Here is an 18,204-nt window from a genome sequence, read left to right on the forward strand (position 1 = left end):
CAGGCTTACCGGTCTATAATTCCCCGTTTTCTCTCTACCACCTTTTTTGAATCTTGGGGTTACATTAGCTGCCCTCCAATCCATGGGAACTGTTCCAGAGTCTATAGAATTTTGGAAGATGACCAGCAATGTATCTACTATTTCTAGGGCCACTTCCTTAAGTACTGTAGGGGGTTTCTCTTGCTCGTTCTGGTCTCCTACCAGGCTTCGTGCAATAATTACCCTTGAGTGGTTCGACCCACTCTCCCCTACGGTTCTAGACCTTGGACTTAGGTGCAGGGAACTGTAGTGCAGAGAAAGACTCAATAGACCAGGTTGAATAGCACAAAATGGATGCTTTTATTATTAAACAGTTTGCAGCATTATAAAATACATGTCATAAGCACAAATTAAAGCAACTACAAGCATGCACATATCTATAAACTTAATTCCATGGAAATGGGAAACACACGGCACATCGTAAAAGGGGAAACACATTACGATTACCCTTACCCCCTCCCCTAGACCTAGACTAAGTTTCGACCTGAGGAACTCGGAATCATGCTCACCACTTTCAGATTCGCAAAAGAGGGGGTTCGCAGCCTTTTGGTACAGCTTTCCGTCGTCACGTGGATTTGGAAACTTCTGGCGCAGCTTGTTTTTCTCTCTCTCAGGCGATGAGGCAGTGGACACAGCCTTGATGAGCGCTCGTCATGACTGAATCCGTTGTCGACACGAAGTTGAAGAACTGGCACATAGGAGACTCTGCCACCAATGTGATGTTGTAGAGATGGATGCACATTTACCGAATGGGATGTTGAGGCACTGGAGTGCTAGGCCCGGAGTGTCCTTTTATTTCTCGCTCCCGCCTGGCTCGGCGGTTTTCCAGAGGGTGTCTTCTCCTTCGGCCTGGGTCGTCGATGATCTCCCGACAAAAGTACCCGGGCCACCCTCGTCGTCTTCTCGTCGTGGCCGAGCCTTGCCTGGCCGAACACCGACCACGTTCCGAAACCGAAGTGTTTAACCGAAGAGTCCGTCCCGAATTTCTTGAATCGCAATTGCTGAAACGTGTTCTCCAAGCGTGAAGCCTGGATCGTGAAGCGAAGCGTCCAGCCTGTGTCCTTACGAAAATTCGCCCTGATGGACTTTTCAAATCCATAGTTACACCCTTTTGGGACAGTCTTATCTCCCGCCAGATCATAGTCCAGTCTTTGTAATATTTTTGGCGGGCAGAAATCTCTGCAGGGGTGCTTTGTCTTGTAACGGGAGCCGGTGATAGCTTAACTGGCCTTCCTGGCCGATAATGTCTTTTACTTTGTCATCGTAACTCGGTTCGCATATTGATCGGTCTGGAGATTGCCCTTGATGGCTGTTAAACGGTCTTTCCTTTGTACAGTAAATGGGTTTAAGTGTTCATTCTATTGTCCGCCCATTTCTTGATGGGCCCCATCCTGTTACCTGGAACTGTTTTGTACTTAGAATCCAATTAAAATATGTATGCTCAGTTCCCTGAGTTTCGGTTTCCCGATACTGGCTTTCGCGGGCTTACTGTCCTCAATCCACAAGCCTGTCTGGCTTGCAGTAACAAAAATCAAATGGTCCCAGAAACTGATCATGAGGTCCGGCGGCCATTTTGTATGCCCTTTTTCCAAGGTTTTTCTGTATAAGCTTCTTTTGGTCAATAAAGCTGTATTATTAATCCTGTTTTCTTGCATGATTAGTTAATGAAAAATTTCGAATCTTACAGTCCTCCCTGTGATACTGATAGCTTGCTTAAAGTATCAATAATCCTTGGTGAGCAAATTTTCCCTGATTCCTCACGTCCAAACATTCCCAGTAATTAACTATCCATGACCCCCACGACACATGCAGTTCCCATCTCAGAAAATTACCTTGTGTACAGTTGGACAATCATAGGCAGTGTTACCTTATACTATAACACATTCAGTTATTCAGATGTGAAGGGGGGCCAATGCCCCTTGCACCACCTGCATACACCTTTTATTAATCAAACAAACAAAACTTCACCAACGGCTATAACATTACCGTATTACACACTTAAATCATGCAGTGGCTGAAATCCAAAAATGGAGGGCCGCTTTAACTCTTAATACTAGCCGCTTACACTGGGGTGTCCTCTTCCCCTACTCGTACATAGCGTTCTCTCCATTCTCCTGTGTTCTTGTGCCTCTGGAGGCGTTTGCCTCTCTTGCAATGCACGAACAATAAAAATATTACAATTAAAACCTGACACACTACTAGGATGTGGGATGCTATTCTAATCCAGGCCGGGATCTCTATATTGGTGAACACGTCCCACCATGGTGGGGTGACTATGTCCAATATGTCTTTCCCTATCTCTAATGTCTTCTGCTCCAGTGTGTAGAAATGCTTCTGTGAAACTATAACGGCTTTTAAAATCTTGGTGAGGTGTTCGGGGAGATGGGGAATGACATATCCAAAATGCGCGATGAATCGCTGCAAGTCCGTGAAATTTTCTTTTACAGTGAGGTGAACGGTGGAGGGTGCAGGAATGGGGACAATCCGTTGTTGTGCCACTTGAACTTCAGCCCTGGGTTTGAAACAGAAACTGCTGTCACTGACCGGACACCACTCGTGCTGTCCGTGGCGGTAGTGAGGCGCTGCAGTGGTGACACAGTATGTCCCACCTCCGATATATGCCACCTGCGGGGGCACATGGTCCTTTGCCATTGCCTCCATGGTGCAATTTATCGGCTTCGCGCTCGCGGCTCTGAACCCGCACTGTGGTTTCAAAAAGGCATTCAAATGCTGGGGGCACAGGATGATGTGTGCTCCCCGGCTACGACACCCCGAGAGGTCGGTGCCTGTCATCGTACGCTCCCATCTGATGACATAAGGCGGGACCACTGCGTAACGAATGTGCGCACCCCCCTGAATGACTCCAATGTTCTCCACCCTGTATACCGGGGCGGGCTTTGCTGTGGGACCCAACACCGGCATCCTTACTACTATTCCCATGATAGTGTGGTTTGAGCGTCCGCAGTCCACTGGGACTGGGTACGCTTCTGCAGCTAGTCTGAGCTGGCACGGACTTAATGCATTCTCAAACGGGTGGAGCGCTTGCAAGTGCTTGTTGCTGATCCAGGACGGGACCAAACCTTGTTTTAAATCCTCCAGATTACTGCGGCCCTCGCCCAGTAACCACGCCCCGTATAGCACACAAGCCTCGTTCTGCGCAGCCTGATCGGATGCATTCCGATCCTCCTTAATGAGCGCATTTACCGTCCTAGCATGTTTCTCCAGCTCAGCAATTATTTCCTTTAAGTGTAGTGTCATGGCTTGGTCTTCATGCAGCTCAGAACCCACAACCTTATTTTCGCTTGTCAGTATGTTCCTCAATTGTGTTTTTAAACCATTGATCTGTGTCTGCAGCTCCACGTTGTCTAGAGCGTTGACAACAGACGTTCCGGTGTTAAAAGCAGTGAAAATGTCATTTACAGTACCCCTTCTCTGCCTTCCCACCCGCTCCAAAACTTCCTGTGGTGTGGTGTATAATTTGGCCTTGTCGATGTCGGCAAAGTCAAACTCGTAAAATTGTCTGAACATTCGGGTTAACAGTACCTGGTACAACTGTTCCGTTTCCCTGGGACACCACTCAGGCAATCGTACCTCAGTGAGGTTTAAAATCACTGAGGCCACCGCGTAGTGTACCCCTTGGTACAGCACCTGACCGGTGGGTACCAATACTAGACTGTTCCCGGGTCCCTTTGTGGTGGTGGGGCACCCTTCCTTCTGGGCCAGCGCTACCGGAATCGTGGGCAGGGGCTTTCGTGGGCGGGTGATGAGTTCAGTGGCGTTGACTGGAATCGGGGAGTATGGGGCTCCGCACGCCCGAGTGCTGACATCCCATCTCATCCCCTTTCCTTCATCTTGCCACTGCCTCTGGAAAAAGATGGATACGCCCTTGGGGCAAACGCGTTTCGAACCCCACATACAGACATATATCCCTTCATCTGGTTCCCACCATTTGTCCCAACACACACGTAATTGTCCGTCAGTCCCCGTAATTGTCCGATGGGTATTGTTACCCAGTCGCTCCCACTCGATAGTAGAGTTCTTCATGTCCTTCCCCAGCTTTCGTAGCCACCACCATCTACTTAGCGGTACGTTCCCATTACACACCAAACAGATCCTCTTTCCCACGGTAACGCTGACTCTGGGTGCAAGGATCCTCACCCGAGGGCACGATAATGAAGTCTCTTGGTAGGCAAAACCGAAATTGCTGGAGTATTCCGAAGAATTCGTCCCCAGCCATCCTGGCCATCTCCCTTGGTGGAAGTAGGTGGCGGTTTCCTCAACCTCTCGCTTCCCCGTCCCATCCGTCGCGATGGGGGCTGTGTCCCCGGAACATCCGAACACGATAACGTCCTTCGTGCGGCCCCGGTAGGCCAGCCCGCACCCGATCGCCGCGAGCATCACGAGAATCCTCTCCATCGTATCCCTGGTTTCTGTAATCGATAAGATGATGTAGCCAGGCTCCCAACAGGTGCTGGCTTAATTAAACGGATGCGCGGATCCCTTGACCCCGCTTCCAAACAAAACACACATACTGGGCAAATTTCGAAAACTATCTTTTAAACATCCCATCATCTTAAACTTTACATGCCTTAAACTATCATTACAATTACCTAACTTAACTTATCATTACCTAACACCTATATACAGCGCCGCCCTCCTTCGGGCGGCCTACCTAATTCCTGTGAGGGCTGCAGCGTGCCACTTCCTGTGGCGGGGCTGCACTGACCTTCGGCTTTGATCCCCCGCAGCCTGTCGCTGCTGAACGGGAATCGTGCCTTTCTCGGGCTGCTCTGTACCGAGGCTGGGGAAGATAGGGAGAATTGGGCCATTGCTTTCTGGGCTGGGGCGTTCGAGTCGACCTACGAGGGGCTGCCTTGGGTGAGGCTCCCAGGGCTGACGGACCGGGGGTTGGGACTTTCACCGTCACAGCCTGTGGTTCCACCACAGCTGCCGGCTCCGGCTCCCTTCCCTTAGGCTCCGCCCCCCCGGGGCCGGGATTTGTGGCATCCGACTCCACCTCACCTGTCCCTACAGGTAGTGAGTCTCCGCCCCCAATCCCTACCTCCCTTAAGCTTGAGTTGAGGGCGGGATCTTCGTCCTCTGACTCATCCTCCTCCGTGATCGGGTCAAGGGCGGGGCCGAGCCGTTCGGGCTCCTCCTCGTCCGAATCCCAAATCAGAGGGGAGACCTCCCACTCCAATGGGATGACTCCTCCCTTCACGCAGGCCACTGTTCCAGCCTGTGTGGTCTGTGACCCTGTCGCAGGCTGAGGATTTTTGTCCTCAGACCTGGCCACTGTTGTTGGCCCTTGTGCACCCGACTTAAACAGTTTGCACTGGTTAATGTGAAACCATTTAGTACGTCGGGGCACCTTCACTGCATAAACCATGGGGCTGGCCTTGTCTACAATGCTGTAAGGCCCCATGTACAGTGGTTCAAAACTCCCCACCCAGGCATAGTTCCTAACCATGACCTGGTTTCCGACTTCCCACTCTTGTTGCTTACGAGGTTCCAGCAACAGTCGATTTCCCTGATGCTGTCTCCCCATGTTCCCAGCCGCCTGCCCATAAATCTGCTTCAGGCGCTCCAAAAGGGTTTGGACGAACTTGTCTCGCTTCACCTCTTGGAGCTGGCCCTCAGTGAGCACCGGGGCTAGTACATGGGTGGGTGTTCGCATGATCCTTCCAGTCATTAATTAGTGCGGGGAGTACCCTGTACTTTTGGACTGGCTGGCCCGGATCCCCATGAGGACTAAAGGCAGGACCTCCACCCATTTCTGGGGCGAGCCCATTGTCTCTTTCCTCAGCTTTTCCTTGAGGGTCCGGTTCATGCGTTCAACAATCCCGGATGACTGGGGATTGTACGCTACGTGCCACTTCCCTTCAATGCCCAAGAGCATGAGGGTGTTCTGCATCACTTGACCGGTGAACTGACTCCCTTGGTCGGACTCAACAAAACGGGGGAGTCCCCACCGTGAGAACACTTCCCGGATCAAGATCTTGGCAGTACCCAGCGCCGTAGCTGTTCTACACGGGAAAGCTTCTACCCATTTGGTGAACACATCCACCAGGACAAGGCAATACTTATAGCCGCCCTGGGCGGTGGGCAGGGGCCCTATGTAGTCGACCTGAATCGACTGCCATGGTCCCTCTACCCTCCTGATGTGCCCCATGGGCACCTTCCTTTTCTGGGGGTCTGGGTTGTTTGCAGCGCACACAAGACAGCTTGCACAGAACTCGCGGACATCGTCCCTAAGTCCCGGCCACCATCCCGCCTGCTCTACCCGTTGCCAGGTAACCTCAGGCCCGGGGTGTCCTGCCCCTGGACCCTCATGGGCCAGTTGAAGGAATTCCCTCCGGTGCTGCTGCGGCACAACCCACTGTTCCTCTCGAAACAGCATGCCTTCCTTGACTGAGAGAACTGCCGTACTATACGGACCCTCTACCTGTTTGCCCTCAGTAATAGCTTTGAGGACTGTTTTTAGGGCGGGATCCAGGGTCTGGACGGTCTTTAGGTCTAGGGGTAGTGTCACCCCTGTGTTCCCTGGAGTTCTCTCCCCATCTCGGATCGCTGCCACAGGTCCGGGTCCATAGGGGTCCCAGAAAATGCCGTTGCGGGCACCCTCCCTGGCTAGCGCATCCGCCTGCTGGTTGCCCTGACTGCGGGGTTCTGTGGTGGAATGAGCCTTCACCTTATGGATGAACACTTCCCCTTCCTCCCCCACAGCTGCCAGGATCTTTTCCAGCAAGGGCTTAACTGTTAAAGGCCGTCCGTCCGCGGAGGTATATCCGCGGCGGGACCAGATGGCGAGGTATTCCGTACACGAATTGCACGTGAACATGCTGTCCGAGCAAATCGTGTATGGGGTTGGGAAGATCTCGGGGTGGGTAACCACGTACGCCACCGCGGACAGTTCAGCCTGCTGTGCGCTCATAGTGCTGGGGAGCCTAATTGCCAAGGCAATATTTGCCGTAGGGTCATAAACTCCACACCCTGTGAGTCGTTCGCCAGCAGATACCGTGCTGGAACCGTCTACATAGATCTCGCGGCCTGTGGGGTGTATCCCGGCCCGTAAACCTATGTTAACCTCCCATACCCCTTCGACGGAACACCGATGGGCTGTTCCGGGATATACCATGTTGGCTGCGAGCTTCGGCTCGCAGAGACCTTTAACTTTGAGATCCATCTGGGAAAGGAGGAGGGTCCAGCGCACAATCCGGGCGCTGCTTACAGTCCCATCCTTAATCCTTCCATCCAGAAGCATCTTTGTGGGGGTGTGATGGGTGAGGAGAGTGATGGGAGAGGTTCCTGTGAAGATCACTGATCTGTTCACAGCCCAATGCGTGGCCAGGAGATGCCGTTCGCAATTGGAAAAACTCCTCTCCACATCCGTAAGCACCCTGGAGGAATAGACCACTGGTCTCAGCTTGCCGTGTCGCTCCTGAAGCAGCACGGCGCTGAGGCTGTCCCCACTAGCGGCTACCTCCAGGAAAAACTCCTCCCCCCCATCTATGGCCCCTAGGGCTGGCGCGGTCTGCAGATCCCTTTTCAACTTCTCGAATGCTGCCTGACACCCCTCATCCCAAGACCACTCGACTCCCTTGTGTAAGAGTCGGAGTAGCGGGGCTGCTGTGGCTGCATAGTCCTCGATGAAATCCCTGCAGTACCCGGTCAACCACAAAAAGGACCTTACACCCGTTACTGTGTTAGGGATCGGTAGATCTTGCACCGATTCCCGTCTAGCTTTATCTATGGCTCTTTCTCCAGCACGGATGGCCAGACCCAGGAATTTCACCTCCTGCTGGCCGATCTGTGCTTTCTTTGGGTTTACTTTAAAACCCTTTCTTTCCAGTAGCTCCAATAATTCGGCTAATAGTGGGCTGTGCTCCTCCCTTGAGTCCGTGAACAGGAGTAAGTCGTCCACATACTGCACTATCTGATTGGGCTGGCTAAATTCTTTTAAACTTCCCGCCATGCATTGATGGAAAATGCTGGGGCTGTTGTGAAAACCCTGTGGCAAGCAGTTCCAGGTGTACTGTTGTCCTTTAAAAGTAAAGGCAAACTTGTACTGATCCTCCCGCCGCAGTGGAATGGACCAGAAACCGTTAGAGATATCCAGCACCGTGAACGTGGTCGCGGATGCTGGAATACTCCCTATCAGGTCGGCAACTGCTGCTACCGTGGGCGCGCAGGCTGGGATGTTACTGTTGAGGACTCTATAGTCCACCGTGGCCCTCCACGAATTGTCCGGCTTCTTTACCGGCCACAATGGGGAGTTCACGTGAGTGGCTATTGGTCTCAACACGCCCTGCTGCACCAAGGAAGATATTGCTGTCTCCATGTCGGGTTCTGCCTCCTTGGGGAAGTTATACTGCTTCTGGGGTCGGATCATGGGGTCCCCGTCTACGCTGACCTCAAACCCGGTGACCCTTCCACAGTCGTGCTTGTGGGTGGCAAACGTGGTCAGATTGTCCGACACAAACGCTTGCAAGTCCGTTGGGACGTCCGCGACCAGAAGTCCGAGGTCGTAACCCCCTGACGGCTTCATGGTGCACAGGGTCCCCTTTTCTCCTCTTCCTGGGATTACAACTACCTTGCCCAACCCATTCTCGGCTCCCCAGAGACAGTGATTTCTAAGGTCCACGAGGATTCCGTGTTCCACCAAGAAATCAGCCCCGAGGATGCCTTTCCCACCCCCCTCATTCCACTTCAATAGGATACACGTCCATGTGGTGTGGAGTGCTCCCAAATGAATGGAGAGCGGGATGGAGTACGCGCCAGCCTGTTCTCTGCCTGTGAAACCCGCTACTGAGAATGGAGTCTGGGTAGATAGAGGTGAGGCAAAAGGCCTAGCTGTGTGGATCACGGTGCATGATGCTCCCGTATCCAACAGGTAACTACCCTTTTCCTTCTCCACCTCCATCTCCACAACGGGTCTCCTCCACGCGTCATAGCGGAGCGGACACAGGTAGACGGGCTGCGCGGGCTTCAGTCATTTGGGCGCTTCAGTTGGGGTTGGGGAAGCAACAGGGCTGTTGACGACTGCCACTTTCCTCTGCAAGGTCATTAGAGACCGCATTGCCTCTAAAACCGACTCGATCGTATCAGGATGGATCGACACATCGGCTCCCCTCTCCCGGACGGGCGCTTGGGCTGGGGGAGTTTTTCCCTTTAAATCCTTCCAGGGATTTTTACAGTCTCGGCGCCAATGACCCTCCTTTCCACACCCGTAACAACTGCTCTTGGCTTGGGGGGCGCGATTCCCCTCCTGATGCCATTCCTTTTTAGCAGGAGCTGCAGGCCTCGCCTCATGCACCTTTCCTTTTGAGGAAGGCACATCCCTACTCTTGTTGTTCCTGTAACTTATCGTGAGCTGATCAAGTACTACTTCCTCCGTGGAGCGGGGATTAGTGGGGTCAAACCATGCTTTGGCCTGCTCCCTCACCGGCGGCAAGCAATTGGCAACCAGACACCGGAGCCAATGAGCCCTTTGGTCATCATTTAGCGCGTTCCGGTCCGGTCCTCCCGGGCAGCTGCGCCGGTACACTGGCCACAACCTTCCGGCGAAAACCCGTGGGGGTTCTCCCTCGAGCTGTACCGTCCTTTCCAATCGGAGGAATGGAGTTCCGTCACCCTCCCCTATAATCTCCAGGATCTCATCCCGTATTTCCTCGTACGTTTTGCGCCCTCTCTTGCTCTCGTCAGGGAGACACTGGAGGAGCGAGCTGTCCAGGGAGAACCGGAGCATTTTGGACAGTTCGGCCCCGTCGCAGTCGTTAACTGCTGCGGTTTGCTCCACGTCCCGAAAATGCACAGAGGGATCTCCTGACTCGGAGAGTTTTGGGATGCTACTGATCATTTCCCTTAGCTGTCGTGCGCTATGGGGCATTATGATCTGATTCACAAGGGGTCCGTCATCACCATTCTCTTCGTTCGGACCGAGCCTCTGGTGTCGCGTGGGACACATCGGCGCCAGCCCCGACTCTACTACCTGGTGTTGCTCTACCTCAAGAACCCCTGTGTCTGACTTCTCCGGTTCCTCCCCCGGAGTCCAAGACTCGGTATAGGCGGGAGGTGCTGAGGGCTCGGGGGTTGGTACCCTAACTGCCTCCTGTGGAATTGGTCTTTTGGATTCCTTGGCTAACAGTAACTGGCTCGCTGGCGGGTTTATGAGACACACCAAGCCGGTTGCCTTTGCTAGGGCCGTTCTCAGGTCCTCTAGCTCCCTGTGGCAAGCGCTATGATCGGTGTTCTCAGACCTATCCTCCATGGCCATCTTATAAGCTGCCATAGCCCCCCAAGATACTTTCCTCCTGTGTCGCTACCTGCTTAGCTAGGCGGAAACACCTCTCTCTCATCCTACCTTCAATGGCCTTGGCCTCAATGACCTGACATTCCAAATACTCTATCCGGGTCTCATGGCGGTGAGTTACGGATTGGCGTTCCTGATTCAGCGCGTTAAGCGATTGAATCAGTTTCTGACTTCCCGCAACCCTTTCCTCTATTTCTGTGAGCAGCCCTTTGATCTGGGCTGTCTGTGCCACAACGACCTGGTCCAAAAGCTGGACTTGCTTCTTGTAACACATCAGCCAGACCGCCTTTTCTACCGACTTCTTATGCTCTTTACTTTCTGTCCACTTGATGGCTGCGTCTAGCGGGCGCCTATCTCTCAATAGGTCAGATATCCACTGTTTTGTAAGGTTTACCTTCCCAAAAACATAATCCGCTATCCTCTCATCCATCACATTTCGTTTATTCAAACCTTGATCTAATACGCTACATTCCTGCTGCCAAGGTCCTGCCGCGGTCGCCATCTCTGTAGGGGGTTTCTCTTGCTCGTTCTGGTCTCCTACCAGGCTTCGTGCAATAATTACCCTTGAGTGGTTCGACCCACTCTCCCCTACGGTTCTAGACCTTGGACTTAGGTGCAGGGAACTGTAGTGCAGAGAAAGACTCAATAGACCAGGTTGAATAGCACGAAATGGATGCTTTTATTATTAAACAGTTTGCAGCATTAAGAAATACATGTCATAAGCACAAATTAAAGCAACTACAAGCATGCACATATCTATAAACTTAATTCCATGGAAATGGGATACACAATGAGTGGTAGGACCCTAGGAAGTACAGAGGGTCAGAGGGACCTTGGTGTACATGTACATAGATCTCTGAAGGCAGCGGAACAGGTAGATAAGGTGGTTAAAAAGGCATATGGGATACTTGCCTTCATTAGCCGAGGCATAGAATATAAGAGCAGGGAGGTTATGATGGAGCTGTACAAAACGCTGGTGAGGCCACAGCTGGAGTACTGTGTGCAGTTCTGGTCGCCTCACTATAGGAAGGATGTGATTGCTTTGGAGAGGGTGCAGAGAAGATTCACCAGGATGGAGCGCCTCAGCTATGAAGAAAGACTAAACAGGCTGGGGTTGTTTTCCTTGGAGCAAAGAAGGCTGAGGGGGGACCTGATTGAGGTGTACAAAATGATGAGGGGCATAGATAGGGTAGATAAAGAGGAACTTTTCCCCTTAGTAGGGGGGTCAATAACAAGGGGGCATAGATTCAGGGTAAGGGGCAGGAGATTTAGAGGGGATTTGAGGAGGAACTTTTTCACCCAGAGTGTGGTTGGAATGTGGAACTCACTGCCTGAAAGGGTGGTAGAGGCAGGAACCCTCACAACATTCAAGAAGCATTTGGATGAGCACTTGAAATGCCATTGCATACAAGGCTATGGACCAAATGCTGGAAAATGGGATTAGACTGGACAGGGATGGATGGGCGGCGCAGACACGATGGGCCGAAGGGCCTCTTTCTGTGCTGTAAAACTCTATGACTCTATGACACGGCACATCGTAAAAGGGGAAACACATTACGATTACCCTTACCCCCTCCCCTAGACCTAGACTAAGTTTCGACCTGAGGAACTCGGAATCATGCTCACCACTTTCAGATTCGCAAAAGAGGGGGTTCGCAGCCTTTTGGTACAGCTTTCCGTCGTCACGTGGATTTGGAAACTTCTGGCGCAGCTTGTTTTTCTCTCTCTCAGGCGATGAGGCAGTGGACACAGCCTTGATGAGCGCTCGTCATGACTGAATCCGTTGTCGACACGAAGTTGAAGAACTGGCACATAGGAGACTCTGCCACCGATGTGATGTTGTAGAGATGGATGCACATTTACCGAATGGGATGTTGAGGCACTGGAGTGCTAGGCCCGGAGTGTCCTTTTATTTCCCGCTCCCGCCTGGCTCGGCGGTTTTCCAGAGGGTGTCTTCTCCTTCGGCCTGGGTCGTCGATGATCTCCCGACAAAAGTACCCGGGCCACCCTCGTCGTGGCCGAGCCTTGCCTGGCCGAACACCGACCACGTTCCGAAACCGAAGTGTTTAACCGAAGAGTCCGTCCCGAATTTCTTGAATCGCAATTGCTGAAACGTGTTCTCCAAGCGTGAAGCCTGGATCGTGAAGCGAAGCGTCCAGCCTGTGTCCTTACGAAAATTCGCCCTGATGGACTTTTCAAATCCATAGTTACACCCTTTTGGGACAGTCTTATCTCCCGCCAGATCATAGTCCAGTCTTTGTAATATTTTTGGCGGGCAGAAATCTCTGCAGGGGCACTTTGTCTTGTAACGGGAGCCGGTGATAGCTTAACTGGCCTTCCTGGCCGATAATGTCTTTTACTTTGTCATCGTAACTCGGTTCGCATATTGATCGGTCTGGAGATTGCCCTTGATGGCTGTTAAACGGTCTTTCCTTTGTACAGTAAATGGGTTTAAGTGTTCATTCTATTGTCCGCCCATTTCTTGATGGGCCCCATCCTGTTACCTGGAACTGTTTTGTACTTAGAATCCAATTAAAATATGTATGCTCAGTTCCCTGAGTTTCGGTTTCCCGATACTGGCTTTCGCGGGCTTACTGTCCTCAATCCACAAGCCTGTCTGGCTTGCAGTAACATAAATCAAATGGTCCCAGAAACTGATCACGAGGTCCGGCGGCCATTTTGTATGCCCTTTTTCCAAGGTTTTTCTGTATAAGCTTCTTTTGGTCAATAAAGCTGTATTATTAATCCTGTTTTCTTGTGTGATTAGTTAATGAAAAATATCGAATCTTACAGTACCCTAGGATGTAGATTATCAGGCCCTGTGGATTTATCGGCCTTCAATCCTGTCAATTTCCCTCACACCATTTCCCTACAAATACTGATTTCATTCAGTTCCTCCCTCTCATTAGACCCTATGTTCCCCGACATCTCTGGGAGGTTATTTGTGTCCTCCTTTGTGAAGATAGAACCAAAGTATGTATTTAATTGTTAACCCATTTCTTTGTTCCCCATTATAAATTCCCCTGATTCTGACTGCAAGGGACCTACGCTTGACTTCACCAATCTTTTTCTCTTCACATATCTATAGAAGCTTTTACAGTCAGTTTTTATGTTTCCTGCAAGCTTACTCATACTCTATTTTCCCCCTCTTAATTAATCCCTTTGTCCTCCTTTACTGAATCCTAAACTGCTCCCAATCCTCAGGTTTGCTGCTTTTTCTGGCCAATTTAAATGTCCTCTCCTTGGATCTTATGCTATCCCTAATTTCACTTGTTAGCCACGGTTGAGTAACCTTTTTTGTTTTATTTTTATGCCAAACAGGGATGAACAAATTCTGTAGTTCATTCATGCGATCTTTAAATGTTTGCCATTGCCTATCCACCGTCAACCCTTTAAGTAACGTTCCCCAGTCCATCCTAGCCAACTCGCGTCTCATACCATCATAGTTTCCTTTATTTAAATTCAGGACCCTAGTCTCTGAGTCAAATACTTCACTCTCCATCTTAATGAAGAATTCTATCATATTATGATCGCTCCTCCCCAAGGGGCCTCGCACAACAAGATAGCTAATTAATGCTTTCTCATTATGTAATACCCAGCCTAAGATGGCCTGATCTCTAGTTGGTTCTTCGACATAATGGTCCAGGAAACTATCCCGTATATATTCCAGGAAATCCTCCTGCACAGTATTGTTACTAATTTGGTTAGCCCAATCTATATGTAGATTAAAGTCACCCATGATAACTGCTGTGCCCTTATTGCACGTGTCTCTAATTTCCCGTTTAATGCCATCCCCAACCTCAGCATTACTGTTTGGGATCTGTATACAACTCCCACTAACGTTTTCTGCCCCTTGATATTTCTCAGCTCTACCCATACAGATTCCACATCAGAGCTAATATCCTTCCTTACTATTGTGTTAATCTCCTCTTTAACCAGCAATACTACCCCACCTCCTTTTCCTTTTTGCCTGTCTTTCCTGAATATTGAATACCCCTGGATGTTGAGTTCCCAGCCTTGGTCACCCTGGAACCATGTCTCCGCAATCCCAATTATATCATATCCGTTTACATCTATTTGCGCAGCTAATTCATCCACCTTATTAGAAATGCTCCTCGCATTAAGACGCAAAGCCTTCAGGCTTGTTTTTTTAACACTTAGACCTTTTAGAATTATTATTTACTGTGGCCATGTTTGATTTAAGCCCTTGATTTCTCTGACTGCCACTTTTGTCCTTCCTGTCTTTTGCTTCCATCATTGTTTCCCTTTCCTCTGTCTCCCTGCACAGGTTCCCAACCCCCTGCCTTTTTAGTTTAAACCCTCCCCAACAGCACTAGCAAACACTCCCCCTAGGATATCATTCCTGTTCCTGCCCAGGTGCAAACCGTCCAGTTTGTACTGTTCCCACCTCCCCCAGAACTGGTTCTAATGTCCCAGGAATTTGAATCCCTCCCCCTTGCACCATTCCTCTAGCCATGTATTCATCTGAAATATCCTTCTATTTCTACTCTGACTAGCACGTGGCACTGGTAGCAATCCTGAGATTACTACCTTTGAGGTCCTATTTTTTAATTTACCTCCTAACTCCCTATATTCAGCTTTTAGGACCTCATCCCGGTTTTTACCTATATCGTTGGTACTTATATGCACCACGGCAACTGGCTATTCACCCTCTCCCTCCAGAATGCTCTGCAGCCGCTCCGAGACATCCTTGACCCTTGCATCAGGGAGGCAACATACCATCCTGGAGCCAAGTTTGCGGCCGCAGAAACGCCTATCTATTCCCCTTACAATAGAATCCCCTATCACTATGGCTCTCCCGCTCTTTTTCCTCCTGTCCTGTGCAGCAGGACCACCCACGGTGCCAGGAAGTTGGCTGCTGCTGCCTTCCCCCGATAAGCCATCTCCCTCAACAATATCCAAATTGGTATATCTGTTTGAGAGTGGGATGGTCACAGGGGACCACTGCACTACCTGCCTGCGCCTACTACTCTGCCTGGCGGTCACCCATTCCCTTCCTGCCTGTGCAGCCTTTACCTGCGGTGTGACCAACTGATTAAACGTGATATCCACGACGTCCTCAGCATCGCGAATGCACCAGTATGTATCCATTCGCAGCTCCAGCGCCGCAATGCGGTCTGCCAGTAGCTGCAGCTGGATACACTTCCCGCACACATGGTTGTCAGGGACACAGGAAGTGTCCCTGATTTCCCATATAGTGCAGGAGGAGCATGCTACGGGGCCGAGCTGTGCTTTCATGACTTACCCTTCAATTAATTTAAATTAACTTAAATCAATACCACCAATTACATTACAATTAAATGATATACTCAAGGGTCCTTGGTTACTCGCACTCCCCGATACACAACAGAGACCTTAGAAACTATAACCACAAAAATTAAGACCTTCTAAACTTTATAAACTATTAACCTTAACTGTCAAGCTATAGAGTAGTATAATTACTCACCTGGCCGTACTCACCCAATCAGCTGCTTCCTCTTGCCCACGTCACTTTTTGAATCGTGGCGTGGCTCTGGAACACCGCCGCTGGTCTGCGAGATTGACCGGCCTTTGAGAAAAAGCCTGTGAAAGTGAGTTTAAATACTCACTACTCTCCTGCTGCTCCCGAAACCGGCCTCTTCCTACAGGGTAAAAAGTTAGGAAAAACAAAGGCGAAGCAAGGGAGCTCCTCCTTCCACTCCTCACCTAACTCTGACTCGCCCAACTCGCAGCACTCTGTTGAAACCGCACTCAGTATCTGACTGTAATTGATACTGCTGGTTCAGTCTAAGGACTTTCAGAGTGGAGTTACAGAGAGTTATAGCAGGTTGGCGCTGCACAAAGTGCGGCCGTAAATATTAACCAGACAGTGAGAAGGTTGAGCAGCTATGCAGTGGCAACAGATTTTGTTTTCAACGTCCTCTCCTGCCCACCCCCCGCCCCACCGTCTGCCAAAACTGATTACTCCAGGATCGTCCTGGAGGGTAAAGATAACACCCGCCTGTCTCTCTGCTGCCCTCCGCCTCTCTCTCTGCTGCCCTCCGCCTCTCTCTCTGCTGCCCTCCGCCTCTCTCTCTGCTGCCCTCCGCCTCTCTCTCTGCTGCCCTCCACCTCTCTCTCTGCTCCACTCCGCCTCTCTCTCTGCTGCCCTCTGCCTCTCTCTCTGCTGCCCTCCGCCTCTCTCTCTGCTGCCCTCCGCCTCTCTCTCTGCTCCACTCTGCCTCTCTCTCTGCTGCCCTCCGCCTCTCTCTCTGCTCCACTCCGCCTCTCCCTCTGCTCCACTCCGCCTCTCTCTTTGCTCCACTCCGCCTCTCCCTCTGCTCCACTCCGCCTCTCTCTCTGCTCCACTCCGCCTCTCTCTCTGCTCCACTCCGCCTCTCTCTCTGCTCCACTCCGCCTCTCTCTCTGCTGCCCTCTGCCTCTCTCTCTGCTCCACTCCGCCTCACCCTCTGCTCCACTCCGCCTCTCTCTCTGCTCCACTCCGCCTCTCTCTCTGCTCCACTCCGCCTCTCCCTCTGCTCCACTCCGCCTCTCTCTCTGCTGCCCTCCGCCTCTCTCTCTGCTCCACTCCGCCTCTCTCTCTGCTGCCCTCCGCCTCTCCCTCTGCTGCCCTCCGCCTCTCTCTCTGCTGCCCTCCACCTCTCTCTCTGCTCCACTCCGCCTCTCTCTCTGCTCCACTCCGCCTCTCTCTCTGCTGCCCTCTGCCTCTCTCTCTGCTCCACTCCGCCTCTCCCTCTGCTCCACTCTGCCTCTCTCTCTGCTCCACTCCGCCTCTCTCTCTGCTGCCCTCCGCCCCTCTCTCTGCTCCACTCCGCCTCTCTCTCTGCTCCACTCCGCCTCTCTCTCTGCTCCACTCTGCCTCTCCCTCTGCTCCACTCCGCCTCTCTCTCTGCTCCACTCCGCCTCTCTCTCTGCTGCCCTCCGCCTCTCCCTCTGCTCCACTCCACCTCTCTCTCTGCTGCCCTCCGCCTCTCTCTCTGCTCCACTCCGCCTCTCTCTCTGCTGCCCTCCGCCTCTCTCTCTGCTGCCCTCCGCCTCTCTCTGTGCTCCTCTCTGCCTCTCCCTCTGCTGCCCTCTGCCTCTCTCTCTGCTCCACTCCGCCTCACCCTCTGCTCCACTCCGCCTCTCTCTCTGCTCCACTCCGCCTCTCTCTCTGCTCCACTCCGCCTCTCCCTCTGCTCCACTCCGCCTCTCTCTCTGCTGCCCTCCGCCTCTCTCTCTGCTCCACTCCGCCTCTCTCTCTGCTGCCCTCCGCCTCTCCCTCTGCTGCCCTCCGCCTCTCTCTCTGCTGCCCTCCACCTCTCTCTCTGCTCCACTCCGCCTCTCTCTCTGCTCCACTCCGCCTCTCTCTCTGCTGCCCTCTGCCTCTCTCTCTGCTCCACTCCGCCTCTCCCTCTGCTCCACTCTGCCTCTCTCTCTGCTCCACTCCGCCTCTCTCTCTGCTGCCCTCCGCCCCTCTCTCTGCTCCACTCCGCCTCTCTCTCTGCTCCACTCCGCCTCTCTCTCTGCTCCACTCTGCCTCTCCCTCTGCTCCACTCCGCCTCTCTCTCTGCTCCACTCCGCCTCTCTCTCTGCTGCCCTCCGCCTCTCCCTCTGCTCCACTCCACCTCTCTCTCTGCTGCCCTCCGCCTCTCTCTCTGCTCCACTCCGCCTCTCTCTCTGCTGCCCTCCGCCTCTCTCTCTGCTCCACTCCGCCTCTCTCTCTGCTGCCCTCCGCCTCTCCCTCTGCTGCCCTCCGCCTCTCTCTCTGCTGCCCTCCACCTCTCTCTCTGCTCCACTCCGCCTCTCTCTCTGCTCCACTCCGCCTCTCTCTCTGCTGCCCTCTGCCTCTCTCTCTGCTCCACTCCGCCTCT

At 52.2% G+C, this 18,204-nt stretch overlaps 1 protein-coding gene across 1 annotated transcript; it reads right to left on the reverse strand.

Moving 5' to 3' along the window:
• Positions 1 to 315: 315 nt before the first annotated feature.
• LOC147125402 (uncharacterized) lies at positions 316 to 16,262 on the reverse strand. Its single transcript, XM_086002526.1, has 2 exons — positions 11,978 to 16,262; positions 316 to 4,469 (listed from the first exon to the last, which is right to left on the reverse strand). Exon 2 carries the CDS (start codon positions 4,453 to 4,455, stop codon positions 2,101 to 2,103), a length of 2,355 nt encoding a protein of 784 aa, XP_085858652.1. The 5' UTR covers positions 4,456 to 4,469; positions 11,978 to 16,262; the 3' UTR covers positions 316 to 2,100.
• Between the last annotated feature and the right edge of the window lie 1,942 nt (positions 16,263 to 18,204).

Source organism: Somniosus microcephalus, chromosome 1 (genome assembly GCF_052327205.1).
Source record: "Somniosus microcephalus isolate GS21.2 chromosome 1, FLI_Smic_1.0, whole genome shotgun sequence".
Taxonomy (NCBI): Eukaryota; Metazoa; Chordata; class Chondrichthyes; order Squaliformes; family Somniosidae; genus Somniosus; species Somniosus microcephalus.